This window comes from Poeciliopsis prolifica, unplaced genomic scaffold (genome assembly GCF_027474105.1).
Source record: "Poeciliopsis prolifica strain line A6 unplaced genomic scaffold, Auburn_PproV2 SCAFFOLD029, whole genome shotgun sequence".
In the NCBI taxonomy this organism is placed as follows: Eukaryota; Metazoa; Chordata; class Actinopteri; order Cyprinodontiformes; family Poeciliidae; genus Poeciliopsis; species Poeciliopsis prolifica.
The window spans coordinates 3,116,072-3,143,532 of NW_026562404.1; the positions used below are offsets into that span (position 1 = coordinate 3,116,072).

General features: G+C 43.6%; 2 protein-coding genes across 3 annotated transcripts in view; one reads left to right on the forward strand and one right to left on the reverse strand.

Moving 5' to 3' along the window:
• Positions 1-12,753, forward strand: part of noc2l (NOC2-like nucleolar associated transcriptional repressor) — a 31,431-nt gene extending 18,678 nt beyond the window's left edge. For both annotated transcript variants that reach the window (XM_055049915.1, XM_055049914.1), the window contains exons 12-18: positions 137-250; positions 2,055-2,156; positions 2,443-2,586; positions 7,548-7,661; positions 7,868-8,003; positions 9,628-9,711; positions 12,423-12,753. In XM_055049915.1, the coding sequence (XP_054905890.1) occupies positions 137-250; positions 2,055-2,156; positions 2,443-2,586; positions 7,548-7,661; positions 7,868-8,003; positions 9,628-9,711; positions 12,423-12,553 (825 nt within the window). In that variant the 3' untranslated portion in view covers positions 12,554-12,753. The remainder of the gene's footprint in view (positions 1-136; positions 251-2,054; positions 2,157-2,442; positions 2,587-7,547; positions 7,662-7,867; positions 8,004-9,627; positions 9,712-12,422) is intronic.
• A 491-nt stretch (positions 12,754-13,244) lies between these two features.
• Positions 13,245-27,461, reverse strand: part of samd11 (sterile alpha motif domain containing 11) — a 64,592-nt gene continuing 50,375 nt past the window's right edge. Inside the window, 6 exon segments of the mRNA XM_055049912.1 lie at positions 13,245-15,858; positions 16,101-16,211; positions 17,538-17,671; positions 19,548-20,362; positions 20,489-20,567; positions 21,746-21,861. Of these exon segments, the coding sequence (XP_054905887.1) occupies positions 15,580-15,858; positions 16,101-16,211; positions 17,538-17,671; positions 19,548-20,362; positions 20,489-20,567; positions 21,746-21,861 (1,534 nt within the window). The 3' untranslated portion in view covers positions 13,245-15,579.

Below are 27,461 nucleotides of genomic sequence, written 5' to 3' on the forward strand. Positions count from 1 at the left end.
ATCTTGTCATTCATAGTCTGAAACAACTATTTAAAACATAAAGCGAACTTGTGAAGCATAATTGATGTTTGATGTTGGTACTTGCATCATTCTTCTCTCTGCAGATGTAATTTGTAATCGTGCCTCCTGTTTTTAGATCTTCCAGCAAGTTGATTTCAACAAGAAACCGGGTCGAATGAGCAAGAAACCGATCAACTTTGCGGTGATCCTCAAGCTGAACAAGGTCAACCTAATGGAGAAGGCCTACAAGGTAAGCGGAGAAGGTGTTTATTTCTGGTTGCTTCTGAGAAGAAACAGCTGATCAGGGGAGTAGTTCGCACAGCCTGGGGTGTGTTCAGGAGGGGATTGAGGGCAGCGCTGACAGCCCCTCGTCAGGGCTCTAAAACCGTCCCCGGGTTGCCAAGCTGAGCGCGGCAGCAAAGAGGATTGCGGCACGGCTCTCGGAGATTATCCCCCGCGCTCTCCGCTCGCAAGGACTGTTTGTACTGCTGTCACCTTAGCTGCCGCCACATAAACTCACAACAAAACCGAATTGATCTGCCTAAAACTTTAGAACACGTTAGATTATGCAGGCTTGAAGGCTTTTTTATTATTGTATTTCCACGACAAGACTAATAATAATCGTTTATTTGCATTAAACGTTGTATGTGGGTCTTCTAAAATCTTTGGGTTTTGAGGAAATAATAATGAACACAAATGTATAAATGAGTAACCTAAATAATCTCGCCCATTAATGTTTTTGTTAATCTTTTTAGCCTATGATAAAGTAATGTTAATTTACAGCATTGGATCAGCTTACAGTTGCTACTTTTGAAAGTGAATGTCCTTGTTTTAATTCAGGTTGTTTCCTGTTCTGTGTTTTCTGTGTGAGGTTTGTTGAAAAATCAGTGGCTTGCCTTTTTAATAGCAAAAACAGAAGTCTCTACCATACAAAACCAGAAGCCATAACTACTGAAATTACATTCCTAATGAAAAATCCATTCAAAGAAAATTGATTTATGTTTAGGTGTTAGCATTTGCTTATTTTGTAGCTTTTTGCTCTCAGTAGCAATCAACGAATTTATTACTAAAGCACCTCAATCTATGGCTTCAAACAATTTAAATGTCTGGGCAGCAGAGTCACAATAGATTGCATGTTAAAGATCCTAGTATTACTAGCTTAATGTCATGTCATCCCAATTCAAATGCATCAGACTTTTATAAGTAGGTCATAATAAGTAGAACATTTACTGTTGTTCTTAAATATTGTAAGCAGATGTGCTGAAGGAACTGAGCTGAAGCACATTGAGTGGCAGAGTCTAAAAATGTTGCAGAAAACTGCTGAAGAACTTAAATAATCACACTTATTGAAGATTTCTCTACATAGTATCAAGATGAAAAAAGTAAAAAAATAAAGAAATAGAGTACAAGCGCTTTGAACATCAGAAGCTAAAGTGACAGCAGACTGACCATCTGAGTAATTGGATAACTTTAAGTCTTTCTGCAACTGTTAACAGCAGCTTATGTGCTGCTAATGGTCAGTCTGCTTCATAAACTGTTCACTTTTACCAGTTCATGTTCAGTCTGCCTTGACTTTAGCTTCTGACATGAACACAATGGCTATCCATAGCAAATATGATCTGTGTTCAAATTGATTATTATTATCTAAATGCTAACATTAAGATTAGCATTATCTATTTACCACTCTGACAGCAGTTAGCTGTTGTTGGCTAAAATGCCAACATTTTCTTGAGAGTAAACATCAGTAAATATGTTAACTCTGGATAATATGGATTGTGAACATTCACCGTCACTATGCTTTTACTAGCATAGATACTACCGTTAATCATCTATACACCAGCATGTCAATAACAGCACATTATGAACTGCTAAATGTTATCTTCAGTGATTTCTTTTGTAAAAGGCTTGAAATTAAATTTAAAAAAAGCATTGTCTGCCATTTGCGTTCATTTGCATTAGAGAAGCTGCTCGGTAAATTATGAAAAACCCTTGCAAAGCCATTGAGACTTTGAGTTTTGCGCACAAATATAATATGTTTTCTTCTGTAATTTCAGGATGGGCTGATTGACCAGCTGTATGACTTGATGCTTGAATACTTTCACACTCAGGCTCACTCCATTGGCTTCCCTGAGCTCGCCCTGCCCACCATCATTCAGGTAATCAAGATCTGAAACCCATTTACCGATATTTATCTGCACAGTTATACCTCTCTGATCCACAGGGCAACAATTAAACACATTCAGTTTAGCATAGAAGCAGTGATGCAGAACGCAGCAGTGGTTTATGTTCTGTATATAAGATTCACGAAGGCTAAATCTGCTTCCCTCAGGGGAAACAATCACAAACTCTCTGCCTGAATGCGGCTCATCAGTAGACAGGATCATCTCTTCTGCCGGTTCCTTTTTTTTCCCTCCCTCATGCGTCTTGTCCATGTCCCTGCAGCTGAAAGCTTTCCTGAAGGAATGCAAAGTGGCCAATTACTCCAAGCCGATGCGGCAGCTGTTGGAGAAGATACAGGAAAACAGCAGCTATATCACAGGACGGAGACAGAAGGCCGCCTTCGGAGTGGCTGATTCTGCCGCCGTGGTGAGTACAGCAGGAGGGGTAGGAGGAGGGGATTTATTTTCTTAAAATTGTATTTTGTACCAGAGTAGTTAAAGTTTTGTGGAGCTTAAAAGTTAAACTAAGGTAGATAAGCTTCAGGTATACAAGCAAGATAGTAAAACCTTTTAGTGCAAGAAGTTTTAGAAAGCTGATATCGCGCCAGTTTTCATATTCATGTAGAAAATAAAATGTTATCTGAGGTTAAATGACCTCTAAAGAATGGCTCTCATTCATCCAATGATATATTTTGTTTGACGTCTCAGTCACCCTCTGCTTTTGTTGTGAGGCATTTTTGGAAATAAATTTTGACCAATTCAGTCCCAATAATTTCTAAATATCACATTCGATTGAGTATAATGTGCTTTGGAATATATATTTTTTTGGATGTGTGAAGTCAGCATCATCTATCAAATCAACAAATCCTGCTCAGGTAGAAAAAATGATGTTTCATAAAATTACCAGCAAATCATGTCGTTGTTTTTCTCTAAAGGTCACAAACAACCGAAGCATTTAGGATTCTCATTCATTGTCCAAAGTCAATTTTGGCTCCAAACTCTTACAAAAGCCACAAATAATCAGAGCACGTAGGATGAACGCAAAATAAAAAATCAGCAGAACTGAAACAGAGACACCTGCTAAGGAATAGCCCACATAGTAGCAGAAATAAAAGCAGGTTTTGAAAAGCGTGTTGGAAAAAGAAAAGTAACAGAAACTAACACTGAGTTAGAAAGATGCTGAAGTAAATTCTCTCAGTGCCGAACAGGCATTATTAGTTCTGCTGTTGTGTCAATAGCAGTTCTTCTAAAATTAACAAACAGCCGATGACTCGCTAACATGCTAATGTTAGATAATGGTCAGCTGCTTCTTCAGATCTAAATAATTTTAACATCACATTCAGATGACTAACATTAGCTTCTAATATGTCACGTTTTAACTGTCTTCTGACTTTTGCATGTTTTATATTGTGAACTTTTGTGCATCAGGTTGTTTTTTGTGAAATAAGTCTGGATGGAGATGCATAAATAGGATCTTTGAGTAGCTGCACTAAAATGTAAACAAATTTGTTTAGTTGAGGTTAACATTAAGTTACATGTTTTAGCAAATACATAAAACTTAGTTTGTAAATTTTCTTTTCAATTTTGCACTTAATTTTTATAAGACTGTTTTGTTTGTTTATAATATTCGTATATATTTGAATATCAATCGTTTTAAAGGAAGGCTCGACAAAAAGATATTGCCGAGAATTTGTCCTGGGAGCAAACAGTTTTTTCTCCAGTCTCTATTACTAATCAGTTTTTAATAATAATTAAATCCATATCAATCAGAATAAATTTTACCATTACCAGTCAGCAGTAGGTTAGTTTGGTGTCTGTTAATCTGTTTAAAAATTAATAATAAAAAATTGCAACATGGTTTGTTTTCTGATGCTGATGAAAATTACATTTTTTCTAAATCAGGGTGATCTGTGGCGGATGTTCCAATGTGATTGTTTCCCTTGTTTGTTTATTGTTTTTTTCTGAATCAGAATTTTTCTGTTTTTCTGGTCAAAAAGTATTTTTAGTGCAGCTTGTTTTTCCTTCTTTCATGATCACAGATATTTCTGCTCTGAGACGTCCTGCCAAGCAGCTCGTTGCTCACTAAACTCCATCTGATTGATTGCACACTTCCAATCGAACGGTACACAGACGCTGCCTGGACGCCCAGATTGTAGTTGTTGCATTGAAATGAGACTGTAAGGTCACACAGGCTGCCCCTTTAATGTCTGAACTGAGCACAGACACACCGCCTTGTTATTGGCAGTGTTTGCTCAGCCAAAGTCAATAATACAAAGAAATCAATAAGATTGACACAACTTATTTGCCATCTGATTGATTAGCCTGCCTCCATTTTACAGTTTTCTTCATTGTTTTTATCTGAAATCATCAGTCACAGCCAGCCAGCTTCTAAAACGTGATCCGTTCAATTAGGAGGAAGCAGTTGAGGGTCCCTCCACTGGCTTAGCTAAATACAGTGTATCTGTGAGGCTCCACAGTGTTTTTACAAGGATTTATAAGAATTATTTAATGTAAACATTGACCTCTGAAATGAATGCTACATCAAACAGCACTACTTCTTCACTTATGAAGCTCTTTAAAACAACAGTAGCTGTGACAATGTGTTGTGCAGAGCTGACCTGAGCTGGAGAGTTTGGGTTAAGCATTTCAGAGAGGCAAAACGGGTCAAGTTCATGTAAACTTTTAGAAACAAAAGAATCTTAAATTAACTTGTACTTGCTATGGTTCAGGTAACCCCCCAGGAACTTCAGGACATGCACTTCTTTCACACTTGACCTTCTTTGAGACTGAATAGTTATTTGTTGCTAGAAACCTGTGACTGTTGAAATATCCTGTTATCGGTGTCACTCTTGTAGCTGTGTGAGGAACGTCTGAGCCAAAGCGACTGATGTGTAAAATGACTGCATGGCGTCGGTTTCATGTAGACGAAGCCTCAGTTCTTCACGTCGTTTTCCTACAAGGGTTTCATGTCTTGTAAAACTTGGTTTGGGTACATCTGCAGAGTGATGCGAGTCACTTTACAGCTCAAGTTTTCATTAATCTGCATCTGTAATGAGTTGAGCAATTTTTGGTTTGATCTACTGATAAAGGCCATGCTTTGTAATTTCAGCATATTCTGCTGCGGCGTGCCTCAGTAGTTCATCTCTCATCAGCTGCTTGCCACCTCGGTTTAACCATTTATCACATTTAACGGACTTTGAACTAACTGGTGGGTTATGACGCATCTTACTTTTGAGGTTCAAACGGCGCTCAGACGCACATCAGAGCCTATGTTACTGTATGTTGAAATGTCGCCGCTGATTCAATGGTTTGATCAGCGTCCCTCATTATCTCTGTACCACGTTTGTTGTTTTAAGGCTCTGAGCTGTCGGCCATATATATGACCTGCATCAGTAGCGCTGTGGTTTTACTTTTATAGCCCTGAGAGGTGTTCATGTTTCAACAGACTTACACACACACACACAATTGGCTTTTTCACAAAAAGTAAAAACACTTACAATCGGCAGGTAAAAGGCTTTAATTTACAACAAAATCTGTCAGTAGTAGTAGTTACTGATAAAACTGAAGTCCTCTAAAATGATTTCCATTTGTTTTGTATGACTTGAATAAAACAATTGTCTAAAGTGGTTTAGACAGGTGGTTAAGTTCGATTTTTCCTCTGGGTGGCGCTGTAGTTTAGGAAGGAGATGCAGGAAAGTTTGCTTTTTAAACTGAGAAATCATCCTGCGGTTACTTCAAAGCTCTTAAAGGCTTTTAAGGTAGCAGCATGGCTGCATTAATGAGCATCAGTTGGTTTGTATGAGATTATGGCTTTTTATTACAAATCAATTCATACATGAATGTTTTTATGTGACTTGGCTTCGAGGTAATGCCACATTGATATTTAGGAGAATTGCAACAAAGAGTGGATGTTCCTAGCTGATGGCTTTGTGGGGAAGAGTGTGTATGTGCGCGCGCGTGTGTGTGTGTGTGGACGGCTCCATGCCAGCGCCTGTCGCCTCGGATCTCAGCTCAGCGGAGGCTGTCGCGACGGCGTGGACTCCCCGGCATCATGGCAGCAGTGGAGGTGTCACTACAGGCGGAGGAGAGGGGACAGCCCTGCTGCTGCCGCCGTGGAAAAGGCCACGGCCCCCCTCTGGGCGCCAGGCCCCCTGCTTACCAACATGTCACCCAAACTGAGAGCGAGCCTAATTAATTATGCCCTGCTTCCATCCAGGGTTCTCCCTGGACTTTGTGAAAATAGTTTAGTTTGTGTATCAAAACCCCAACGTATGTCTCTCATGTTTAATAGCCATAGATTGTGGTAAATGTGTTAAGGCTGAACCAAACTGCAGTCTGCTCGCTCTATTGGGTTTGTCGGTTGGATAATGTGATTGGTTCTAATCAATATCATCCACGCAGACCTTTAAGAGATGGAGAAGATCTCCCCTTTCATCCCTCTGCAGTCGGTCTTCTGTCTCTGCTGGGGTGTGAAGATGCTTTTAAAACTCATGCCATGCATCGCAAATGTATTCACTACACTTACCACCATTAACACAAAGTACTGTGTAATTGTTGAGGGGAAAGGGAATGAAAAATGTTTTTCCAAGTTTTATGCAAAAATAAACAACCGAATGCATTTTTATTTTTTGCTCGATTTGACTCCCATATGGTTTGGGATTTACTGTATTTTTATGATTTATTGTGATAAGTTTCTCGATTTTTGAAATCCCCCGAAACGTTTTGCGCTGTCTGAATCATTTTTAATCTGTTCTCCCCCTATTGGTTCGTATCCATAAATTTCAAAATATGATTAAATGCAGTTACTAGGTTATTGTCCTCAGGTTTAAAGCTGTGCTGTAACATAATCTACCCAAAAAGCCATCCATGAAAAAGTTTTTCTTAAATATCTCAAAACCTGAAATGAAACAGTTATTTAAAAATAACAAATGTAACAAAATTATATTTTTCTTGTGTCATTTGCTGCTCTAAATAAGATTTATTTACTGAGGGGAAAAATGTCTTTTGGGATGTTAAAGACTTCAGATCAATGATCTAGACGAACATGCAGATGAAATTAGAAATAAGTTTCTCCGCCCTCCATGTAAAATATCAGGCTTATTCGGACAGCTCAGTATGGGCAGGATATTAGAGCAACTCTTGGTAGAAAAAAACAATAAATTAGCTGTAACTTAAGAGAAAAGTAGTTCTACAAAGAACCAAACTCAAAACGGGAATGAATACAAAAAATGCGGAAAAAGTTCAAGGCGATGAACTTTAAGAGGATTTCAGGGCTTAAATGAACCTGCTGACGGCTTTAGAAAGTTTCTGCGAGGCTTTGTGTAGTTTTCCCCTGTTGGTGCTCGTCCCACGCCTCAATATGTCCGCCATGTCTGTGCTCTGTGTCAGGCGGCCTGGGAGAAGCAGACCCAGCAGGAGGGGACGCCCCTCACCAGATACTACAGCCAGTGGAAGAAGCTGAGGGAGAAGGAGATCCAGCTGGAGATCTCTGGCAAAGAGAGGGTAATTATCCAGTTAAAAGCCCCGCCTCAAAGAGCCTCAGTCATCACGAATGGCTTCTGGCTCGTCTCTCCTATCAACCTCACTGTTACCCACAACAATTGCTCTTGTGCATTAATCATGAACCAGTCACGCAGAATGGCGGAGCCTCTTTACTGGAAGCAACGTCCTCGTTAACGCCGTCGTCTTTTATGTGTTGTCTTGTAAAGATGGAGGATCTGGACCTGCCAGAGATCAAGCGCAGGAAGATCCAAGAGAGGAAGGCAGAGGACAAGAAGGAGTTCAAGGGTCTGTTCCAGTCTGATAGCGACTCAGACGACAGCGACACAGGACTCAAAATCAAAAGTAAGAAAAGTCCCACTTTGAAAACTCAACGCAGTCCGAGCCTCACCATGTACCGATCTCAGCCTCTAGGGGGCAGTGTTTTGTCACACCAGGCTGGAAGGGAAAGTTAAAAGGTCGATGACGCTGCCTGTGATTGCTCTGCCTTGAGATTGGGTTCCATGGTCCAGATCACGTGTGTCGCCGTTTACTAAGCACGTCCTCCCAGGCTGTTCCTGTGGAAATTAAAACCTCTGCTTTATCAGACGCTCTGGTCCGCTGCCCCTCCACCAGGAGCCGGCTCATCCTTTTAACTCCCCGTACGATCTGAGCGCACGGGGTCGTTGGCGGGTCACATGCAGCTGGAGCCTCTCTCCCACAGCCTAGCATAGCGCTCGGACGCACTCCAACCAGAAAAATCCCTCTGGAGGAAAGGAGGAGGCTGTGGCAGGGTTTAATTTTCCCTTTTTTTCTCCCTCTCTCTCTTTTTTTCTTTTTCAATGCATCTGGACTTCATTGTAGGGAGAGCCCCCACAAACGGATGGGCCGCTGCTGGCGAGCACACACACACGCACACGCATGAGCTGAAATTCCCCCCTAACAGGAAGTACAGGCTTGCATCCCAGCAGGGAGGGGGCTCTAATTCAAAGCAGCCTGCTGGAACAGCCAGAGGTGGCGGCTCCCTCTGAACGCACGGCCGCCACTCCGCCGTCCGGGCCGGGTCTGGCGAGAAGCGGTGGGGGGAGGGAGAGGAGCGAGGACTGATGATTCAGTGGCGGTTATAAGTCATCCAGGTCATCTGGGGGCAACGCTCTGAGGCAGCGCTGCGGAAATCTGCGTGCGGTGTGTGAGCCTCAAAGAGTGCGCGCACGTTTGTTGTCTCTAATTCAGACGGGAGCAGAGCGCTACCTGATGCTTCAGTAGACGTTGTTTATCTCTCTGCGTGTGTGTGTCGGCGTGTGTGCGTGCGCGCGCGTGAGTGTGTGTGTGTGTGTGTGTGTGTGTGTGTGTGTGTGTGTGTGTGTGTGTGTGTGTGTGTGTGTGTGTGTGTGTGGAGCTCCACGCAGAGGAAGCAGCGCTGCTTCTCTCTCCATCACGCCGTCAGCCTCTCATCACGTCTCCAACTTCAAAGCCCGTGGACCCCGCTCTGTCCCTTTGGCAAGACAACACACACACGTGCACGCACACACCTACACACACAATCTCCTCTGAGGACAAGTTCAGAAGAACTCCAAACTTCACACACACACACACACACACACACACACACACACACACACACACACACACACACACACACACACACACACACACTGCCGTCCTGATTGTAGCTCTGGAACCTGTCTGCTATCTTCATTTGCTATATTTAGGCCGTGAGCAGGAGATGTCTGAAATTGCCGGTAGTAAACTGTCATGGGTGTTTGTGCAGCAGCGGCAGCGGCGCCTGTAATCGACTCTCAGCTCCATCTCAGGGGGAAATAGACACTTCCAGCTGCCTCTGATACCTGGCCCACATATCCGCGTCTCCAAAGTCCTCAGACGTCGGCGGTGCGGCGGTGCAAGCTTCATGAGCATCTGAGGGAAGAAACGCGAGACAAAAAATCTGCGCACTTTGATGGGTTTTTTTCTGCTTCTTATTTCCTCGCAGGCAAGAAGAGCAACCAAGAATCAGATGAAGATGAGGACTCCTCAGACGGGAGCGACGAGGAAGGGTCAGGGGAGGAAGACTCAGGTCAGTTATAGTATCGGCGTCGAAAAAAATAAAGGTTTTACTTTGATTATTGGATGATAATTTCAGTCATTTTATTAAACTTAGAAGTATAAATGTGTAAAATGAAGGATTTTTGTTCATTTTAGGCAAATATGCACAGTTACTGGTCCTCCGACTGACTGTACCATTTCCTACTAGTCCCCATTAAACCCATCAAGATGACACTCGATTCAGAACTGAGAGTTTTCTCTGCTGATTTGGCCATTTATGCATCAATTTTTTACTGGAAAACTCCATGATGACTCTACCAGATCTTTACTTAGGTTGATCATTGAAAAACCTCAGTGGTGCCACTGGTATGTCTAAAGATGATTCCCGGGCATTCGGAGGAGAAACGGGGCCCACAGCATCACTGATCCTCCACCATGCTTAACAGTGAGCAGGAGGGACCCAAACCCCAGATGGAGTGTTTTTTATTTTCTAATTCTCATAATCACATTCCTGACAGTAGAACAGAAACGGTTCCGACATTATCTTCACCTACAAAACAAGATTTCTTAGCAAGTTAATCTTTTCCCCAATTTAATTCATGTATGGAAATTAAATTAAAGGTCACTCTCTAGGTTTGAGATTATGCTGCAATGAAACATGAGTTTATTTTTGAATTATTCTTCACAAGGAGGGTTTGATCTTCAGAAATGAACTAAATACAAATGAAAACAAATTTATGTAAGTACACACTAATACTAAAGTAATAACAAGGGATTCTCTGATCAGGTTTTCTGCTGCCAGCTCCAAGACTTAACTTATTTTTCAGGTTATTAGTTTAGCTTTCTGATGCTAATCCAGACTGTTGGTAGCTGCTTCACTGGCCGCTCTGGATGTCCTTTTCTTTTCCCTGCATTGAGCCTCGACGTAGACAAACTCCGTCAAGTGTTTGTTTTTTTTAAATGTCACATTAGATTCGTTGTGTTGATGCATTTTGATGCGCTTCACCCCCGAGGTAAATTTCCACCGCGAGACGCAAACGTCCCCATCCACTCAGAGTGTTCAAGATCCACATTGCTTAGGATTTACTGATGCGCAATGTGAAGGAAGGAGGAGATGAGCTGCACACTCAGGCTGCGAATGAGATACAGGTGATCGGCAACAAGAGACTGTGATCGGCCATCACCGATCGTACACTTTTTCACAGAAATCGGCCGATTATGATCGGCACACCTCTAGTAATAATTCAGCAAATAGTCAAGATTTTTAATCTCTTAATTCATTTTTGGAGCCTGTTTCTTAAATACTGGTTAAGATACGGGCCTTATCTGTCTCTTAAATGTATCAAATACCAAAATTATATAAAATGAGACACAAATCTGAGCTTCATTTTTTAATAAGATTTAAAGAAAAAAGTCCAGTAAAATAAATCTGCTTTGTATTGCTATTAATGCTATTCAAGAAGTTTCTAACACTTCATCTTTGATTGATATGGAGGGTAGGGTTTTTGACACATGCTTTTATTTTGAAGTAAGACAGGAAGTTGTTTCATTAACCGATTAGAGATGACGGTCGACTAATAAAGACGCTCATCACAGCTTTTCCTGCAACTAGGATCCACTTAGATTGTGACAAATCTGTGCTGGATTATTCTAAACTGATGAGTTTGTGATCCCTGAATCCTTTTAATTAGAAAAACCAGGAATCTTGGTTTGTTAAAAACATTACTAGAACCTTGTTGTATTCTCATGGACATTGTTGCATTTAATCAAAAATAATTCTATGTGAAATTTAAGATTTTATTCCTGTTATGCATTAAACATAAGTGTGAAGGACAGATTTATTCAGTTTTCATCTGTCAAACTCGCATGTTTTCTGATCAGCAACTTTCAACGTGAGACAAAGTTGAGAAAACACTAATTGTGGTTTCCAAATGAGGACGACATGGTGCAAATCAACCTGAGCATATGCGGAAATATAAATGTTTTCCTTTGTTAAATAATCACCATTTTTGGACAGCGAGTTTTAAATTTTACTCACCACAGCCTGAAGATAATTACTGCTAAATCTATAGAAACAACTTAAAACATCATCTGACATCATGAAGCAGGCTGGTGCTCATCAAAAAGTGATGCCTCATGCTCTGATCTGTAAAAAAAAAAATCAAAAAAGGTTGCAAACAAAGAAACTGTTTGAAGGGCTTGGAAGGTTGTTTTTTAAAAGTTTTGGGACTCCAGGAAGCCACAGCGAAAGCCACTAGAAATGACTCCAAGAGTCCCTTAGAGGAACCAAGAACATGAAAACTCTGCTAACACAACCTGGAGGTTAGTTTATTTCCTGAATAATCCTTGCTGACGTCATCTCCATCTGATCTGCACATTAGTTTCGTCTTGTGGGTCAAAAACCAGAAGAAAATGTGCAAAATTATTGTCAGAGTAGTGAAGAACATAAATTTGGGAAAAGAGAAAACATGATTTTAGTCTTGATTTTTGTTAAGATTACTAAAATCAAAATACAGAGTAATAAAAAGAAATAACAGTATTATCTTGTATAGATTAAGTCAGAGATGAGAAATGATGATCGGGCAATCCTTACATCAAAATAATAAAATACAGTTTATGAAGGTGATTCTTAATGCAATACTGAACAATAAAAACTCACACCATGTCGCTCCTGTCTTCTGTTATTGATGGTTTTATGTGTCAGGCCTGAGATTTTAAAGGACGTCTTAATTTATATTCCAGCCCATGACGATGAGGAGGAGGATGAAGAAGCCTCCGCGGCTCCCCAGCCGCTCTCCTCTGCTGCTCTGATAAAACTGGCGGAGGGAGAGGAAGACGTGGTGGAAGACCTGCAGCTGTCTGACGAAGACTGAGCCTCCGAGTTCGTTAGGTTCAGGCTCACTGCGTGTTTTTGGACTTTCCACTTCAGAATTGTGTATCGCTTAATGTGTACAGAACAAAAAAGATCATAATGTAAGTTTATTGACCCAAAAAATGTTCAGGAACCCTCAGATTGTGGTGCCTTGTGTCCTTTTTTTTATTATTATCATTATTAATAAAAGATTGAATCGGTTGTGGTGTTTGATGGATGGAAGTAAATCCTCGGCACATGTGCTCACCTGCAGTTCCCCCCAGGCTTTGAAAGAGGGAGCTATTTTGTGGCAGCTTTGAACCGGGCCAGAGGAAGAAGGGCGTGGAGAGGCGGGCGTCGGGCCCCGCGGCGGCGCTGCTCTGCCAGGATGGCAGGGTGCCGTCTGATGCGGTGCCAAGACTCTGCCCAGGTGGTGAAGCTGCAACACAGGCTGTTCTGTTTCTGTGCCAACTCCTGCCTCCCCGCCCGGACCACTGTCTCCTCCGACTGTGTGTGTTCATGTGCTCCAGACGCAGCGTTTCCAAACATTTATTTCATTTTTATTTTATTTTTTGTAAGTCTTTTCTATCTGGGCTTCCCTGCACATTTTCCACAGATTCACAGCTAAACTGAAGGTGATATTGCAGGAATCTAGAGCTGCACTGTGGATTTTTTTTTTTTTTTTAAAGCCACAAAACCGATTTAATTAAACAACTGCCTGTCACGTTTCCTCTGCAGTAGATTTCAGAAGCTTCTGGCGCAGGAGCTCGCCTAAAGCGGAGGGAAGTCCCATCAGAGTTAACACAGCGTGGTGCTTTGAAGGAGGAAGGTGAGTGTGAGTGAGTTGCTGAGGCTGGTGTATGTGTGTGTGCGTGTGTGTGTGTGTGTGTGTGTGTGAAGAGGGTCAGGTTTGCCCCCACAGGCAGGGAGGCCTTGGCCTGCGGCTGAACCTCACACTTCAACAGCTGGTGTTGACCTGAACTGTGCCCCTCATGGGTCACCTCCCCCTTCTCCACACACACACACACACACCTCAGGAGACCATGTACCTCCCTCCAACCCGCTCTGCACATTTTTTACAGATCCACCACAAACTCACAGGAGACGGCAGATTATTTTTCTGTAGGATTTATTTCACCTGTGTGGTGAATAGAAAAATAGGATGAAAACAAAACTTCTGAAGGGAAATCTAGAGAACATTTTTTTTATTAATTCATTGCTTTTTATAGTTAAAAAAAATTCCATAAGAAATTCAAAACACTTGCATTAAGAGCTTCTTGTGCCTTTTTTTCCCCCCTGCAACCAAGAGAAAACAAAGTAAAAGTTATCTTTGGAATCCATCTTAAGGGCTGATTTTTAATACATATCATAATCTGTTTTTATCTACTACATCAAAATGCTATAAATATTTTGTCCTCATATTTATATGCTGGGTTAGCATTTGAGCATTTTTTTTTTTTTGTTGTACTTTTTTTTTTTTTTTTTTTTTAAGAAAATGAACAAAAGTACCACCAAAGTTCAGCAAGTCACATTTGTCAGTAAAGAAATTCTTACTCGTGCAACTACGTTAAACAAAAAGTACCACCAGAATATTTTCATCTTAAGCGCAATTCTGTACAATTTTGCATGTTTGTCCTACTTTAATAGTAGTCAACACAAGTGTACAAGGGATGCTGCAGACGCCCTCTGAGGTTTCTCCATTTCTGATAAGTTGTGCATCAAAATAAACTAGGATATCATTAAAAAGTTCTATTTCCATCATTTCACCAAGAGGAACTCCATATAGATTCATTACAAATGTTTTTAAAATGTTTTTTTAATTTTATTTTGGCTTACAGCTAATGAAAGTTTCTAAGCGAGTTCATTGAAAATTGAGTGGAGGGAAAAAGTGTGGTAGAAATCACTGCAAAGGTAACAAAGATAACAGCAGCCCTGCATTTCTGTATTGAATCCTTTTGGATTTCATTAGCTGTATGCTAATCATCTGTCAAACTCGAGGCCTGGGGGCCAAATCTGGCCCACCATAATTTTTTTTATGTGGCCTTCTTAACCCTAAAGAGACACAGAGACGTTTGTGCCTAAACATTGTTTTATGAAGTTGAAGAATGTTTTTCTGTATTTTGCCAAATAATATGAAAGCGAAAAGATGTTCAGTATTAAGTCATCTAATCCAGACACTGAGTTATTCATATTTTAACACTTTAATGTGGTTTAATTATTATATTTTGCCACAACCTGCTCTTTCAGTACATTCATGAACGTGATGTCGCCCCAAATAAAACTTATTTTGACATTGCTGATCTAAACCAACAAACTTTGATCTACTGAATCTATACGATTTTCAGTTTCTGAATCAAATTATTGAAATAAATGAACTTTTCAATGATATGTGAATTTATTGAGATGCAGCTGCGTCAGGCTTCTCTGTTTGGGACAAGCGTCAGTGAATGGCGGGTCGACCTCAGAGTCCGCTGTACGAGGCCCAACCTCAGCAATTCCCTGTGGGGCCATTAATGCAAAAAGAAGCAGACACATGGCGAGTTCATGTTCCACACGTCCGGTCATCTTTGGTATCAGGACAGTGGAATGCATAGTTGCAGTGATATAAGAGGGAGCTGGTGCTTTTTCAGCACAGGGTGACTTCTGCTTGGCCTCAGGGAAGGTGGAAGAAGGGAGACGTGTTGCTCTTAATTCCTGGATTCTGGAGAAACGCAGAGTGAGCGAGGAGAGCTTCCTCCTGCCCCGGAAGGAGAGAAGAGTTTCCGCTAGTGTCTGATTTGCAAGAATGTCGCGTCCTGTGGCAGGGCTCTGCTTCTTTTTCTTGGCAGCCTGTCCGCGACCAGCTGTCTCCCTTTCTCCCCCCTCGTCCTCTGCTCCTCTGTCACTTCGCATTTCTCCCTTCCAGCCCAGTTTCTTTGGGTTCTGCTCGTCTCCAAGCCACTGCAGACTCTGACCACTAGTCTCTTGTTCCAGTCTAATGTTTCACCGTCGATTTGAAATGTCTCGAGTGTCGGCGAGTCTGGTTCGCTCACATCCGGACGTCTGCTCCTACGAGGGGGTTTTGGCCTCGTACCGCCCCACCACCGCCGAGCCGTTTTCCTGTTTGGGGGACGAGCATCCGGCCGTAGGGCCGCTGTACGGAGAGGAGCTGCTGCTGGTTGAGGTGGGCCGGTGCGGCATCGACAGAGACAAGGGCAGCTGGGGGTCAGACGGCGCGGGCGGGGGGTCTCTGTCCCGATCCGGGGGGCGCAGCACGGCAGAAGGCGGAAACGGGAACGCCAGAGGAAATCCTGTCATATAGAAGAGCCTGCCGACACGACGCGCCACCTGTGGAGTTGAGACCAGCAAGAGGGTCAGAACAGCTCGATGAGCTTCACGATGCTGACTTTCACTTTATTTAAGAGAGAGAGAAGAAGAAGAGAGGCTGCAGTTTGAGGGGCAGGCGATTTCAAGGGGGGGGCAGCTACGCTATGCTAGCAGCTATCCTAAGGACAGAAACACGCACATACTCAAGCGCCACTCAAACACACCGAAACGCACACACGCGCAGGTGTGTGGTGCGTGTGTACCTGAGAGCGGATCTTGAGCGCAGGCCCCAGCTTTAGTCCCAGAGTGTTGAGCAGGTGCTCCTCAGTGAGCAGCGGCAGTGTCTCCCCATCAATGGCGTGCTCCCGAAACACCTGGCAGAGACACAGCCGCTTCAGCCACAGCCCCGACAAACACACACACACACACACACACTCTCCCACTACAAAACACCTTCTCTACTGCAGAAACTTTGCACACCCGTCAGTGTTTATGCAGAATGGGAGAACTGATGTTTGGAGAGTTATTTCCCGACGGTGAATCCCTCCTTATGTAAAAACCGATGTGTCAAATTTGGCAGCTTGGATGACTTTTCTTTTTTCTAATCAGCAAAACCTTCATTGCCTCCTCGTCCCTAGTTGATCGATACCCATTGGACAATCAAAATGAGATATTGGATTGACACCAAAATATGTGGTATCGTTCACATCCACCAGTCTGGTGGTTGATCTCACTCTAGATAAGTATGAGAAATCATCTTTCCAGTTGGAGTTGGATTCGCACCTCCAACAATGGGGATCATGGTTTTAAGTCTTCTGGTCGGGGTTGGACAACTACCCCAAGTGTTGGGCTTTAAGTGTCTCTGGGTGTGGAGGAACGAGGAAAGAGTGGAGCAGGCGATCGACAGGCGGATTGGTGCTGCGTCTGCAGCGATGCAGGCGTTGCACCCTGTGTGTGTGTGTGTGTGTGTGTGTGTGTGTGTGTGTGTGTGTGTGTGTGTGTGTGTGTGTGTGTGTGTGTGTGTGTGTGTGTGTGTGTGTGTGTGTGTGTGTGTGTTTGTGACAAAGACAGAGAGCTGAGTCAAAAGGCAAAGCTCTCGATTTACCCGCCGATTTACGTTCCTACCCTCATCTATAATCACATCCTCTGGGTAGCAGCTGACAGAACAAGATTGCGGATACAAGCAACCGAAATGAGTTTCCTCCACAGGGTGTCTGGGCTCTCTTAGAGACGGGGTGAGAAGCTCGGCCTTCTGGGAGGAACTCAGTTTTTCTTTCCTTCCTCCTTTGTATTGTTTCTTCTATTTTTTACTTTTCTTTTGTGGAATTTCTGGCAAGTTGGATCTGGGAAATCAATGATGGTTTGAAACTCAAAAATCTGATCTCTTTCCACCGCTGAGCACATCTTAAAGCGTTCCCAGGTTCTACAAGCATTAAGATTTAAAATGTCTGTTCCCGAACGCTGGACTGGTGATGCTTACGCGTACATTTGATTCACATGCACACTTGATCTCTCTCATCCACACACAGCATTCATGCCGTCCGCACACATTCCCAGAAAGCCTGAAAACTGTTTTTACTGTCACCACCTCGACATGAGGAAGGTCATCTTAAAATACACTTCAGACTATCTGCTGTTGTTACTGCTGCTCTGTGGTTTCAGCCTGCCCCTGGCCTCCGTCGTCTCCTCTCTGCTCTCACCTGTGCATATTCGGCACATCCAGCCAGGCTGCTTATGAAGCCGCACACATCCTCCACGCTCCACTTGCTGACGTCCTCCACAGGGTTTGACATGGCTGAGTCCTCCCCGTCCATGAAAAGACCCCCCAAAGAGCCTGGAAATACGAAAGGGGGGGGAAATCAACAGCGTGAAAATGATGTCAATATATGCAGAGGCCACACAGCCGTGTCGTATGTTTAAAAAAAAAAAAGGCGGTCGTTCTTAAGCTGCGGGTGGGTTTAAGGAAGAAAGTCTAATAATGAGATAAACAGATGGGGTCGATGCGGAGGGAGCAGATCAATCGATCCGTGTGAATCGAAAGGATCGATGCGTCTGAGTGTCTTTAGCGATGGTCTTGTTTGAGTAATGTGCGGAAATGCCAATCAGCAGAGCAGGGAGGGAAAAGCAGAAGCATAAACAGCAGTTCCACATCCTGGTTACTTTAAAAACCGCTCCTGCACTTGAATGCGAGAGAACGCGCTAAAGTAGCCAGCTAGATGGAGGAACACCATATGTTGCTTTGCACTGCTGGCCAGCTGGCTTCTGTCTTTGGAAACATTTCAATTCACGGAAATGCAGACAGTTATGGTGTGGAAACTAAAGGAGGATCAAACATCGATTTTAAATAAGTAACCAGCTAATATTAGCTTGTGCAGTTCACTCAATGAAGAGCAAAATAAACTCTACAGAACAACAAATTCTATGAAATTTCTAAGAATATGGAAGGAACTTCTAAATAGATCATTTTGTTTGCTTAAGTTTATATATAAAATAAAAACAATGCTACCTAAACCCACATAACGAATAATCAAGAGGCTGAAATTGGCTAAATGCTAAAAGTCGTTATCACCAAAGTGCTTCCTAAATTGCTATTATCTTTTACAGCTAATACTAAAACCAACTTAATCAGTGAATGCTGACCAGGCATTAATAAAATACATTTAAAAAGCTTAGGGAAGAAGCACTGAATAATCAATATGTAAGACCTAACTAAATACAACTTTAGTACCTAATGTGGACACATTTATTAAAATGTTCATTTGCAGTCATCTACAACTTGTTTCTGACATAAATATTCCTTTCATTTTCTGTTGGCTACCAACTCTGTCAAAGAACCGTACAATAAAGAAAATAATCTGGAACAATTTAAATCAGCAGGTGAAACTTTAAAGCTGCAGTATGAAAGTTTATTTATTTACATATTTTACATATTTTTTTAGCTCCTCTGCTTCTTCCCTGTGGTCCTACAACCGTCTACAGACATGCACCGCTCTGTCAGAAGCAACAAATCAAAGCTAGGAGGAAGGCCTTATGACTGTTAATCATGTTTGTGTACATGCTGCTCAAGACTGCTGGTTTGCTGTGCAAAAAAAGGAGCAACCTAATGTTATAGGAAAACTGTTCATCTGCCATCATCTTTGGCCATTTGGCTCCTCTGTGGGGAACTAATGGTAGCCTAGCAAAGAGTAAGCTGGAGGATGTGAGCACAGCGTAGCTGTCGTGATAAAATATACAATAAAATAGTTTTTGTAGCACTTTGACCATCCATTAATTTTTTTTGGTTTTGTTTTAAATGTAAGCAATGAGATCATGTTAAACACTTTTTTGTAAAATATTCTGGGTATGGTGTATTTTATCAAAAGGCTGAAATACAGTGACTAGACGTTACTCATCCTGAATTTCTTATTCTCAGGGAACGGTCTAATAAATGGTGCAACGGCTGCTGTTGCTCCAGAAGCGGGCCGGCCCGTGTGTGTGTGTGTGTGTGTGTGTCTACGAACAAACTGCTCCTCCTCCCCCTGCTTTGCTCTCGTGGCTGTGCTGCTGGGGGTGTGTGCATGGGTCACTCTGGGGTCAAAGGCAGGGCCCCTAACAAGTAGAGGTCGCCACACTGGAGACATCCACACATAGAGTGATGCTAATGGGTTTCACATGTCACCTCTAAGCTCCGAGTGTGTGCGTGCGTGTGCGTGTGTGTTGGAGACTCTCACCCGCAGGAAAGTAAGGGCTGGCGTAGGGAAATCCAAAGGGCAGCGACTGGGCGTGAAGAGCAGGCAATGGTGGTATGAAACCCGGTGGCAGGTGATATTTGAGATCGGCCTTGCCAAGTCCAGGGGTGAAAAGGTTGCGACTAGGTGACTCGGTATCTGCTGAGCTGGAGGCGCTCAGCCTCCCTGAGCTGCCTCCGGTCTCCTTGGCTCTCTCGCACCCCGCCTTGCTGCCAGCCTCCTTGCCCCTGCTCCTCTCCCTGTCCCTGGGTTTACTGCCAGGCTTGGAAACCAGCCCCTCTCGCCTCTCCTCGCTCATCTCCGTCTCGCTGTCAGAGTCTTTCATCTCCTCGTCATGCGCCTCCTTGTCTCCTTCCCTTCCCCCGTCGTCTCTTCCTCCTCTGTGATCCCCGGTGCGGAGTTCCGTCTGAGCTTCCCTGCGATTGGCCTTTCGAGACTCGCCACCCAGCCCGACAACAGAGCTCTGTGCCTGCGTGTCTTTGGGCGTGGACGACGCCCCTAGTTGCTGCTGGTTGAGGGTGAGGAGGGGCGTGGCGGCCCCGTGGCGAAGCACCAGCATCGCATTGGAACGGCGGAGCAGCTCCTCGCGTAGGGGGTGTCCCTCTGGGATGTCGTGGAGACTGCGCAGGGCCGGGTGGTCGGGGGGCAGGCCTGGGGGAAGGGCTCCCAGAGGGTCTGACCCAAGGAGCCGCTGCTGCTGCTGCTGCTGCTGCTGCTGCTGCTGCTGCTGCTGCTGCTGGTGCTGGTGGAGGTTATCCAACTCCTTCTGTCTCAGCAGCTCTGCCGACATCTCGAGTCTGGCAAGAAAAACACAGAGACTTTAACAAACAGAACTCTTTTTTTCCTCTAACACCTCTTGTTTTTATGCAATAAATCCAGCTGCAGTTAAACATCCATCATGTATTTTATGAAATGCAACAAACCTGGCCAGATTCTGCTTCCTTAAAAGCTCCTGTTGTCGAGCCAGGATCTCAGCTTGGGCCGGCTGCAGGAACCCATAGCCTGGAAGAGACGCACAACGTCAGAAACACAAAATGACATCATTTCACAGCTTTGTGCTGAAAGGGCATGGGAATGTCTGCACTTGTATTTACACAGATCGAGCACAACATTATGACCACTAATGAAAACCATTAAATATTTTAACTTTTTGATTTATTTATTTTTTGTCATTAAATAATGTGCTGTACATCATTGTAGATCTGAAACATCAAAGGTGGTGTATTATGCTTCCTTGAACATGTTATGATAGGTCTATGAGGGCAGACACAGAACATGTCCACTATATGTTTTTCACAAAAACAAGAGCTTTTTACAGGAGCTCTTGTTGCTTTACATTCAAATAAGCTGCAGCTGGGCACGCCACGCCCCCCAACTCAATGTTTACACTGGTTGCAAGCAGATGCACCGCAGTGCAACGGTACGTCTTTGACCCCGAGTCAGACCCAGAAGCAGAAGAGTGGAGCCTCCAACAGCACCCATGCAACACGCAGCGGCGGTTCGTGAATGATAAATCAGCAGCAAAATACTCGTCTTGCTCGAGTTTTGCTTTGGTTGCTAGATGACGGGCTGGGATCAGTAGGTTTTGCTAGGTACCTGCACATTATGCACCAGTTGTGACTTCATAATTGTGAGCATTAAGAAATGATACGTTTTCTAGACATTTAACTTATTGCCAGAAAAGCAAATGGGTGTTTTTTTAAGTACTTGGACTGTTTTTACAAGCAGAAATGGAAGAATAAAGTGCAAAAAGCTAATTTTATATAAAACATCCTCCTTAAACAAAGGGCAAACAATCGCTTGAAGTTTGATTGTTTTTCATTTACTTTCTAGAAATTTGTTTTAATATATCTGCAAAACAAAAACAGAGCGTGGGTCACTTTCTTCAAAAGCGCCTGATTTTACCAAATTGCACAAGTCTGCTTTCCATTTGCACCATTTACTAGGAAATTAAAACAAAAAATGCTTTGTAAGGCGCATACCTAATATTTATCATTTCAAGTCAATTTTCATCTGCTAGAGAAAATCTCAACCACACAAAAGCATCAAGGGGCCGCAAACCCAGACCACACTTTTAAGTGTATTCCTTTTGGAAATTGTAAAAAGAGAAAAAAAACCAAAAAACATTGGATTTAAATCAGCTGAAGTCATATAGATGGAGTATGTTGTTCATCACTCACCAGGAGTCTGGCAGAGGGCGGAGGGCATGCCCAGGAAGGGGGGCCGCAGGTGAGGCCCTAAGGTGACGTGAGGAGCAGTTGGAGGGGACAGGAGGGGCGGCGGATGGGACAGCTCTCTGTAGACACAAACGAAAGCCAAGACATTAGTTCACAAATAGATTTTGCTATGCGGGTTTAGCCGAAGCACACCTTCACAAAGGGAAAAAAGATTCTCCCTGCTCTGAGCTCCAGAGAAGGGAAAAGTGTGCGTTCGCCTCCAGAGCGATGTATGCAGAGTATTTTTTTTAATTTTTTTTATCAGAGGCGCTCCAGAGGCTCCAGCGTCGCCCCGGTGCCTCATCAGTCTTGTCACGGCGCAGCATCCGCCGTTGGCCATTGCTGTGCCCTGGACGGCAACTCTTTCCTTCCCCCTACAGCCTCTCCACGCACGCACACACACACACACATAATGAGGGCTGAATGCACAATGCCAGTGTGTCATGCTCCAACAGCTGGGGCGGCCCCTGCGTCTTGACCGGGGCCACGGGGCTGAAGGACCTTCTAATTAACACTCATCCCTCCTCTTCCCTTTTTTTTTTTAAACGGCCCTCTCAGCCTCCCTCCCCGCCGCTCTCTCCACTGCATTGAAAAGATGGAGCATCCTGCAACCTCTCGTTCTGAAAAGGCCTCTCCATTATTGCGGTCGTCTTTTGTTCTCCTCGGGGGAGAAAGGTGCCTCTCACCTTTCTCCCTCTCTTTCTGTCTTAACCATCTTTTTTTTTCTTCTGGTCTTTACTCCCATCTCTACACTTCTGTGTAGTCTTGTTCACGGATTTTTTTTTCCCATCCCCCCTTTCTTTCACCTTTAAGTGACTTCCTGCTCGAGCCCGTCATTCGGTCTGTTTATTCTGCTTATTTCACTTTTCCTTCCTTCCTTTTTCACATCTTTCGTCTCAGCTAAAGAAGCACAGACAACGTTTGCCAATGTAACCACGTCCCTTGAACTTTTGCACATTTTGGCTCGTTACAACCAGAAACCTTAATGTGTTTTAATTTGTATTTTATGTGAAAGACCTTCAGAGAACAAAGTGGCATTGTAAAGTATTGTGGAAAATCATTTTTGGAGCTTTACATCATGTTACAATTCTTGTTTCCTTGTTAAAAATCTACCTGGAGTGTTGCTTTGACTATTTCTGCATGTTTGAGAAATCCTTAAATCTCCCGTAGTAACCCATAGAGGCGCATGAACACTTGCTGATCACAAAGCACCTCCTATTTCCACAAAGCTCCTCCTCAGAGCTGCAATCTCCAGCTGAGCTTCCTTTCTCAGCTCCTCCAGACTAGCGGCAGCAGCAATTAGCAAACACCTGGTGGATCTTCGCATCTGCTGAGCTTGTCATAGGAACTACTTCTCAATCCAAAGCTCCTAAGAAAGGTTGTAAACAGAGTTGTGATGTCAAGCTTCTTATAGCGATGTCAAATTGAGAAGTCAACTTTGTTTTATGTCATGTTTGATATATACAACATTTTTAAAACAACTGAAAATAACAGTTTCTTGATTGCACTACGAAATAGCACTATGTGCCTAGAAAATGCATAGTACCGTTCCTTTAAGTAAAAAGTGTGTGACTTCATATCTAGCCCTCTACCCGAATTCCTCAAAATAAACTCAATTGCATCTGTCTGACCAAAAAACAATGGGCCAGAGTTGAGTAGCGGATGTGCAAAGCTGTCAGGTAGGAACTCTAAGAAGAAAAGGAGCTGTGGCTGCAGAGAGAGGTTCTGACTCAGGTGCTAAACATGCATGCAAAGCAGATGTCTGTTTGTACAGCATTTACCTTTAATTATACAATTAAACACCACTTTTTGTCCTTTACATAAAATCCAAACAATATACGCATTTAAGTTTAATGTTATGTCAAGAAGCATGACTTTTTATTCGAGCTTCCACAGGAAGCTGCGCCAGGAGTGAACCGCATCACTCAAGGCAGATGTCAAGTGCATGAAGCTTTGACCTTAGGGTGAACAGCGAAGCCGTCTCCCCGACCTTCCTGGGGGTTCAAGTTCCAGCTCGGCATGATCTCCTTCCGCCGCCACCTCAACAATCAACGCTCCGGCTGTGTGCGAATGCCGGTTGGACGAAAGCACACACGGGAAACGAGCTGAGCCGACCTACAAAGTCAAAAACCAAAACGCGGGGGCGCATGAAACCGCAGATATTGTTTTGATTCACATGCGCCCGCCAGTCTCCCTCTGCTCTAAACGGCAAGGACACATGCTGAACAGGAGACGGCAGATGAGATTGAAGGGGGGGGGGGAGGGTAGCCATGTGTGTGTGTGTGTGTGTGTGTGTGTGTGTGTGTGTGTGTGTGTGTGTGTGTCATCGATTGCAGCCGAAATGTTAATACTAATCGTATAACCGTTCTCTCCGGCGGTGCCTCGCACTCCAGTGGCAGCTCCAATTAATCTTGGGTGAGGGCTGTGGCGCGTGACCCCAGAGCTGCTAGCCAGGACCCCGTTAGCCGCCGCTTATGTAATTACACCGCCCAGTGTGTAATCACCTGGCCTAATCCCTCAGGGCCAGCAATTAGCCCCGCGACGAGCACTTCCACCAGACTACGCCACGGCGTCCGCAAAACTCTCATCCACCCCCACCGCGGCTCCCGCATGCCAGACTCTCATCACAACCCCCCCACCTCCACCTCCTTGCTCCCTCCTTCCTTCTCTTTCTGATATTCTCTCTCTCGTTCCGCTCCTTGCGCCGCCTTGCCTCGCGTTAGCCCGCAGATGAATAACGGTCAATTAAAGCTGCATGACTGGGGCTGCCAGGCGTCTGCGCCACCATAATTAGGCCTAATCACGGGGAGGAAAAAGAGGGAGCAGAGAGAACGAGTGCGTCTGACACTCCCCTCCTCTCCTCCGTCTCTCCCTCTCTTCCTCCTTTTATAGGAGGCAATTTTGAGGAAGGAGTGGCAGACATTAGGCGAACGTGTGTGTGTATTGGATGCGTGATGCACACATGTTTTTGTGCACTTATTTCTCAGAGTCTGTGGTTTGCTTTTAGCACTCTGTGCATTTTGTTGGCAAACCACTGACATGCTATAAAAAGATGAAGAAAAAACATTCACCTTTTTTCCCCTCCCACCTCCCCACCCCCACACACACACAACCCTCCACTCTTTGCTAAAAGGCTAAAAAGAAGCACAGATGCAAACAGGAAGGTGGACTCATCATCGCGTGGGACCTCCTCCCTGCAGAGGGGCCGCAGGCTCACGGGGAATTCACTGGTGTGTGGCGACCTGTCAGAACGGCGACAGCGGTCCCGTCCTGCAACAGCGCAGGCCATGTGTGTGTGTGTGTGTGTGTGTGTGTGTGTGTGTGTGTGGTGTGTGTGTGTGTGTGTGTGAAGGGCTGCCCTTAATGACTGAAGCGTGGGGGGATTAGGAGCGCCGCGCGGCCGCCTTCGGCTCCCTCTCCGCAGGAACACATTTACACAGGAAGCTCATTAAAATGGATGAGGCTCCCTCCTCGCTCGCTCTCCCTCTCTCCCTCTATCTCCGTCTCTCCCTGCACCCTCCCTCCGCACCTCGTCCTCCGCTTATCTCGCACTCTCTCGATTTCCTTACTCTCTATTTTAGTTCATCTCTCTCCGTCACCTCGCCGTCTCCTTTTGCTTCACCCCCGTCCTCAGCTCCCGTGTTTCCCACTCTCTTTGCTTCCCTCCATCCCTCCCCTATTTGCTTTGCACATGTTTGGTGAGCCCAGTGCCATTTAAGGCCAGACAAATGGAGCGCCAGGCTCTAAGCCTATCGAGCAGCCCTAATGATTTGTTTTTAACAATGGGCCCTAATGGGCCCCAGATAATCAATGATGAGGGGTCGATGGAAAGGTGAGCTGCGGAGAGAGTTAGAAAGGAGGAAGCTTCCATCTCTCGCCCGCTCGCTTGCATTTTGCTGCCGTTTTTGTTTTACTTCAACCGAGCAATTAGACTCATTCACAAGTTTCTCTCCACTTTTAACTCGTCCAGCCCTCACGTTTTGCACCGGTTCTTAAGGACGACTGGTGCAGATTTTACACCAGTGTTCTGCTGCCTAATGCATCCAATATACTGGCACTTTATTAATCAGGCTGAAGACGCTTTTCTCTACATTTTGGAGCTGGTCTTCAAAACATTTCTGTATAGACCCCACAGAGGGGCATTGTCATGTAAAAATATGAGGGGGCTTCCCAAAACTATCATTACAATGGCAACAGTGAATGCACACCACAGCTCAGAGAAAATGTTATGCTGTGTCGTTTGGATTCTCTTCAAGGGGATGAAAAAAGCCACGGTCCAAAACTTTTCACCGACTCAAAGTACTTTGGAGTATTTACCCACCGGAGGAGCCTGTTTAGCGAATTCAGGGAGATTTATTCCTCGTTTAATAGAGATTAAAATATCCCCACATATTGTCGCTGAATTTCAATACTCTTCCATAGGAAGAAGCAGCACCTCCAAGCACCAGAATAATACAGCACAATAGAGAACTTCCAATATGTATGCCTTTATGCACATGTAGCAAATAATTTTCAATGCTGATCTCTAAATGGTCGCAAAGCGAAGGATGATATTCTCCATAACAAATCTAAAATAGCCCCAATGGGAATTCAGTCATTTGGTTGTTACTTCGACTTGACTTGACTAATGCAAACATCAACTGGTGGCTTGATGCAGCAAAAAAAGAAAAAAGTGATGCTCAATGAAGGATCCACCTAGACCCATTTTATCGGTTGTATTCTTCACAGTATTTTCATGAATTAAACGCTCCAATAAACTGTACTACTGTTTATTAGCAGTTTATTATTCTTTATTTTATAAAGTAAAGCATAATACTGTACTTTATAATAAAAGACAGTTTATTATAAACTCGCATATAATTCAGTCTTACATTATTTTTTGAAGACTTTGTAATATGTTGTTTCTGTTCCCCATTTGGAACAACAAAAGGCCAATGAGTCGCCTTCTTCTCTTAAAATAATTTACTGGAGTCATATTACAACAGACTTTGAACTGATTAGAAATAGTTACTTTTAAACCCCGGGGTTGTCAAAGTGGGACGCGAATGAATTGACACATACTTGGCACAAAATGATTTGCAGAAGTCACTTTAGTGAGAGTCAAATAGGAAAGTTTAGAAGCTAAAAGTTGTCTACATAAGAAAACAAAGAATAGATCTGAGATTTCACATCAGATCAGTTACTCTCTAAAGAAAGTAAAGAAACTAACCTGTGGTTTTCTCTTTCCACTTATACAAGCAAACTTACAATAAAAGCACAACTTGTTAACAAAGTATGGATGCCTACTGTGGGATTTTACAAAATCAAAAAAAAAAAAAAAAGCTGATGACATCACAAAAGACACAACAATAGACCCCCAGCATGTGCAAACAACTGTTATACCTGTATAAAATAGAACACCTTTGAAGGACGAATTTGATTTAAAAAGTGCTAATAAAATGGAAAAGCAGCCCCAAAAATTCAAATATTTCCCTGTTGTGACGTCATCAGGGGTATGTTTGCGTGGAAGCATTTAAAAGGTTTTCACAACTTGATTTTACAACACAGAGAGTTTGAGGTTACAAGAACAAGTTCTATACCAGCACAAGCAAATAGAAGCTGAAGCATAAACCAAGAGGCTAACTAATGTCAAGAGTCAAGACAGTTTAGCCTTGTCTTGTCCTGCCATCACACGGCCGGT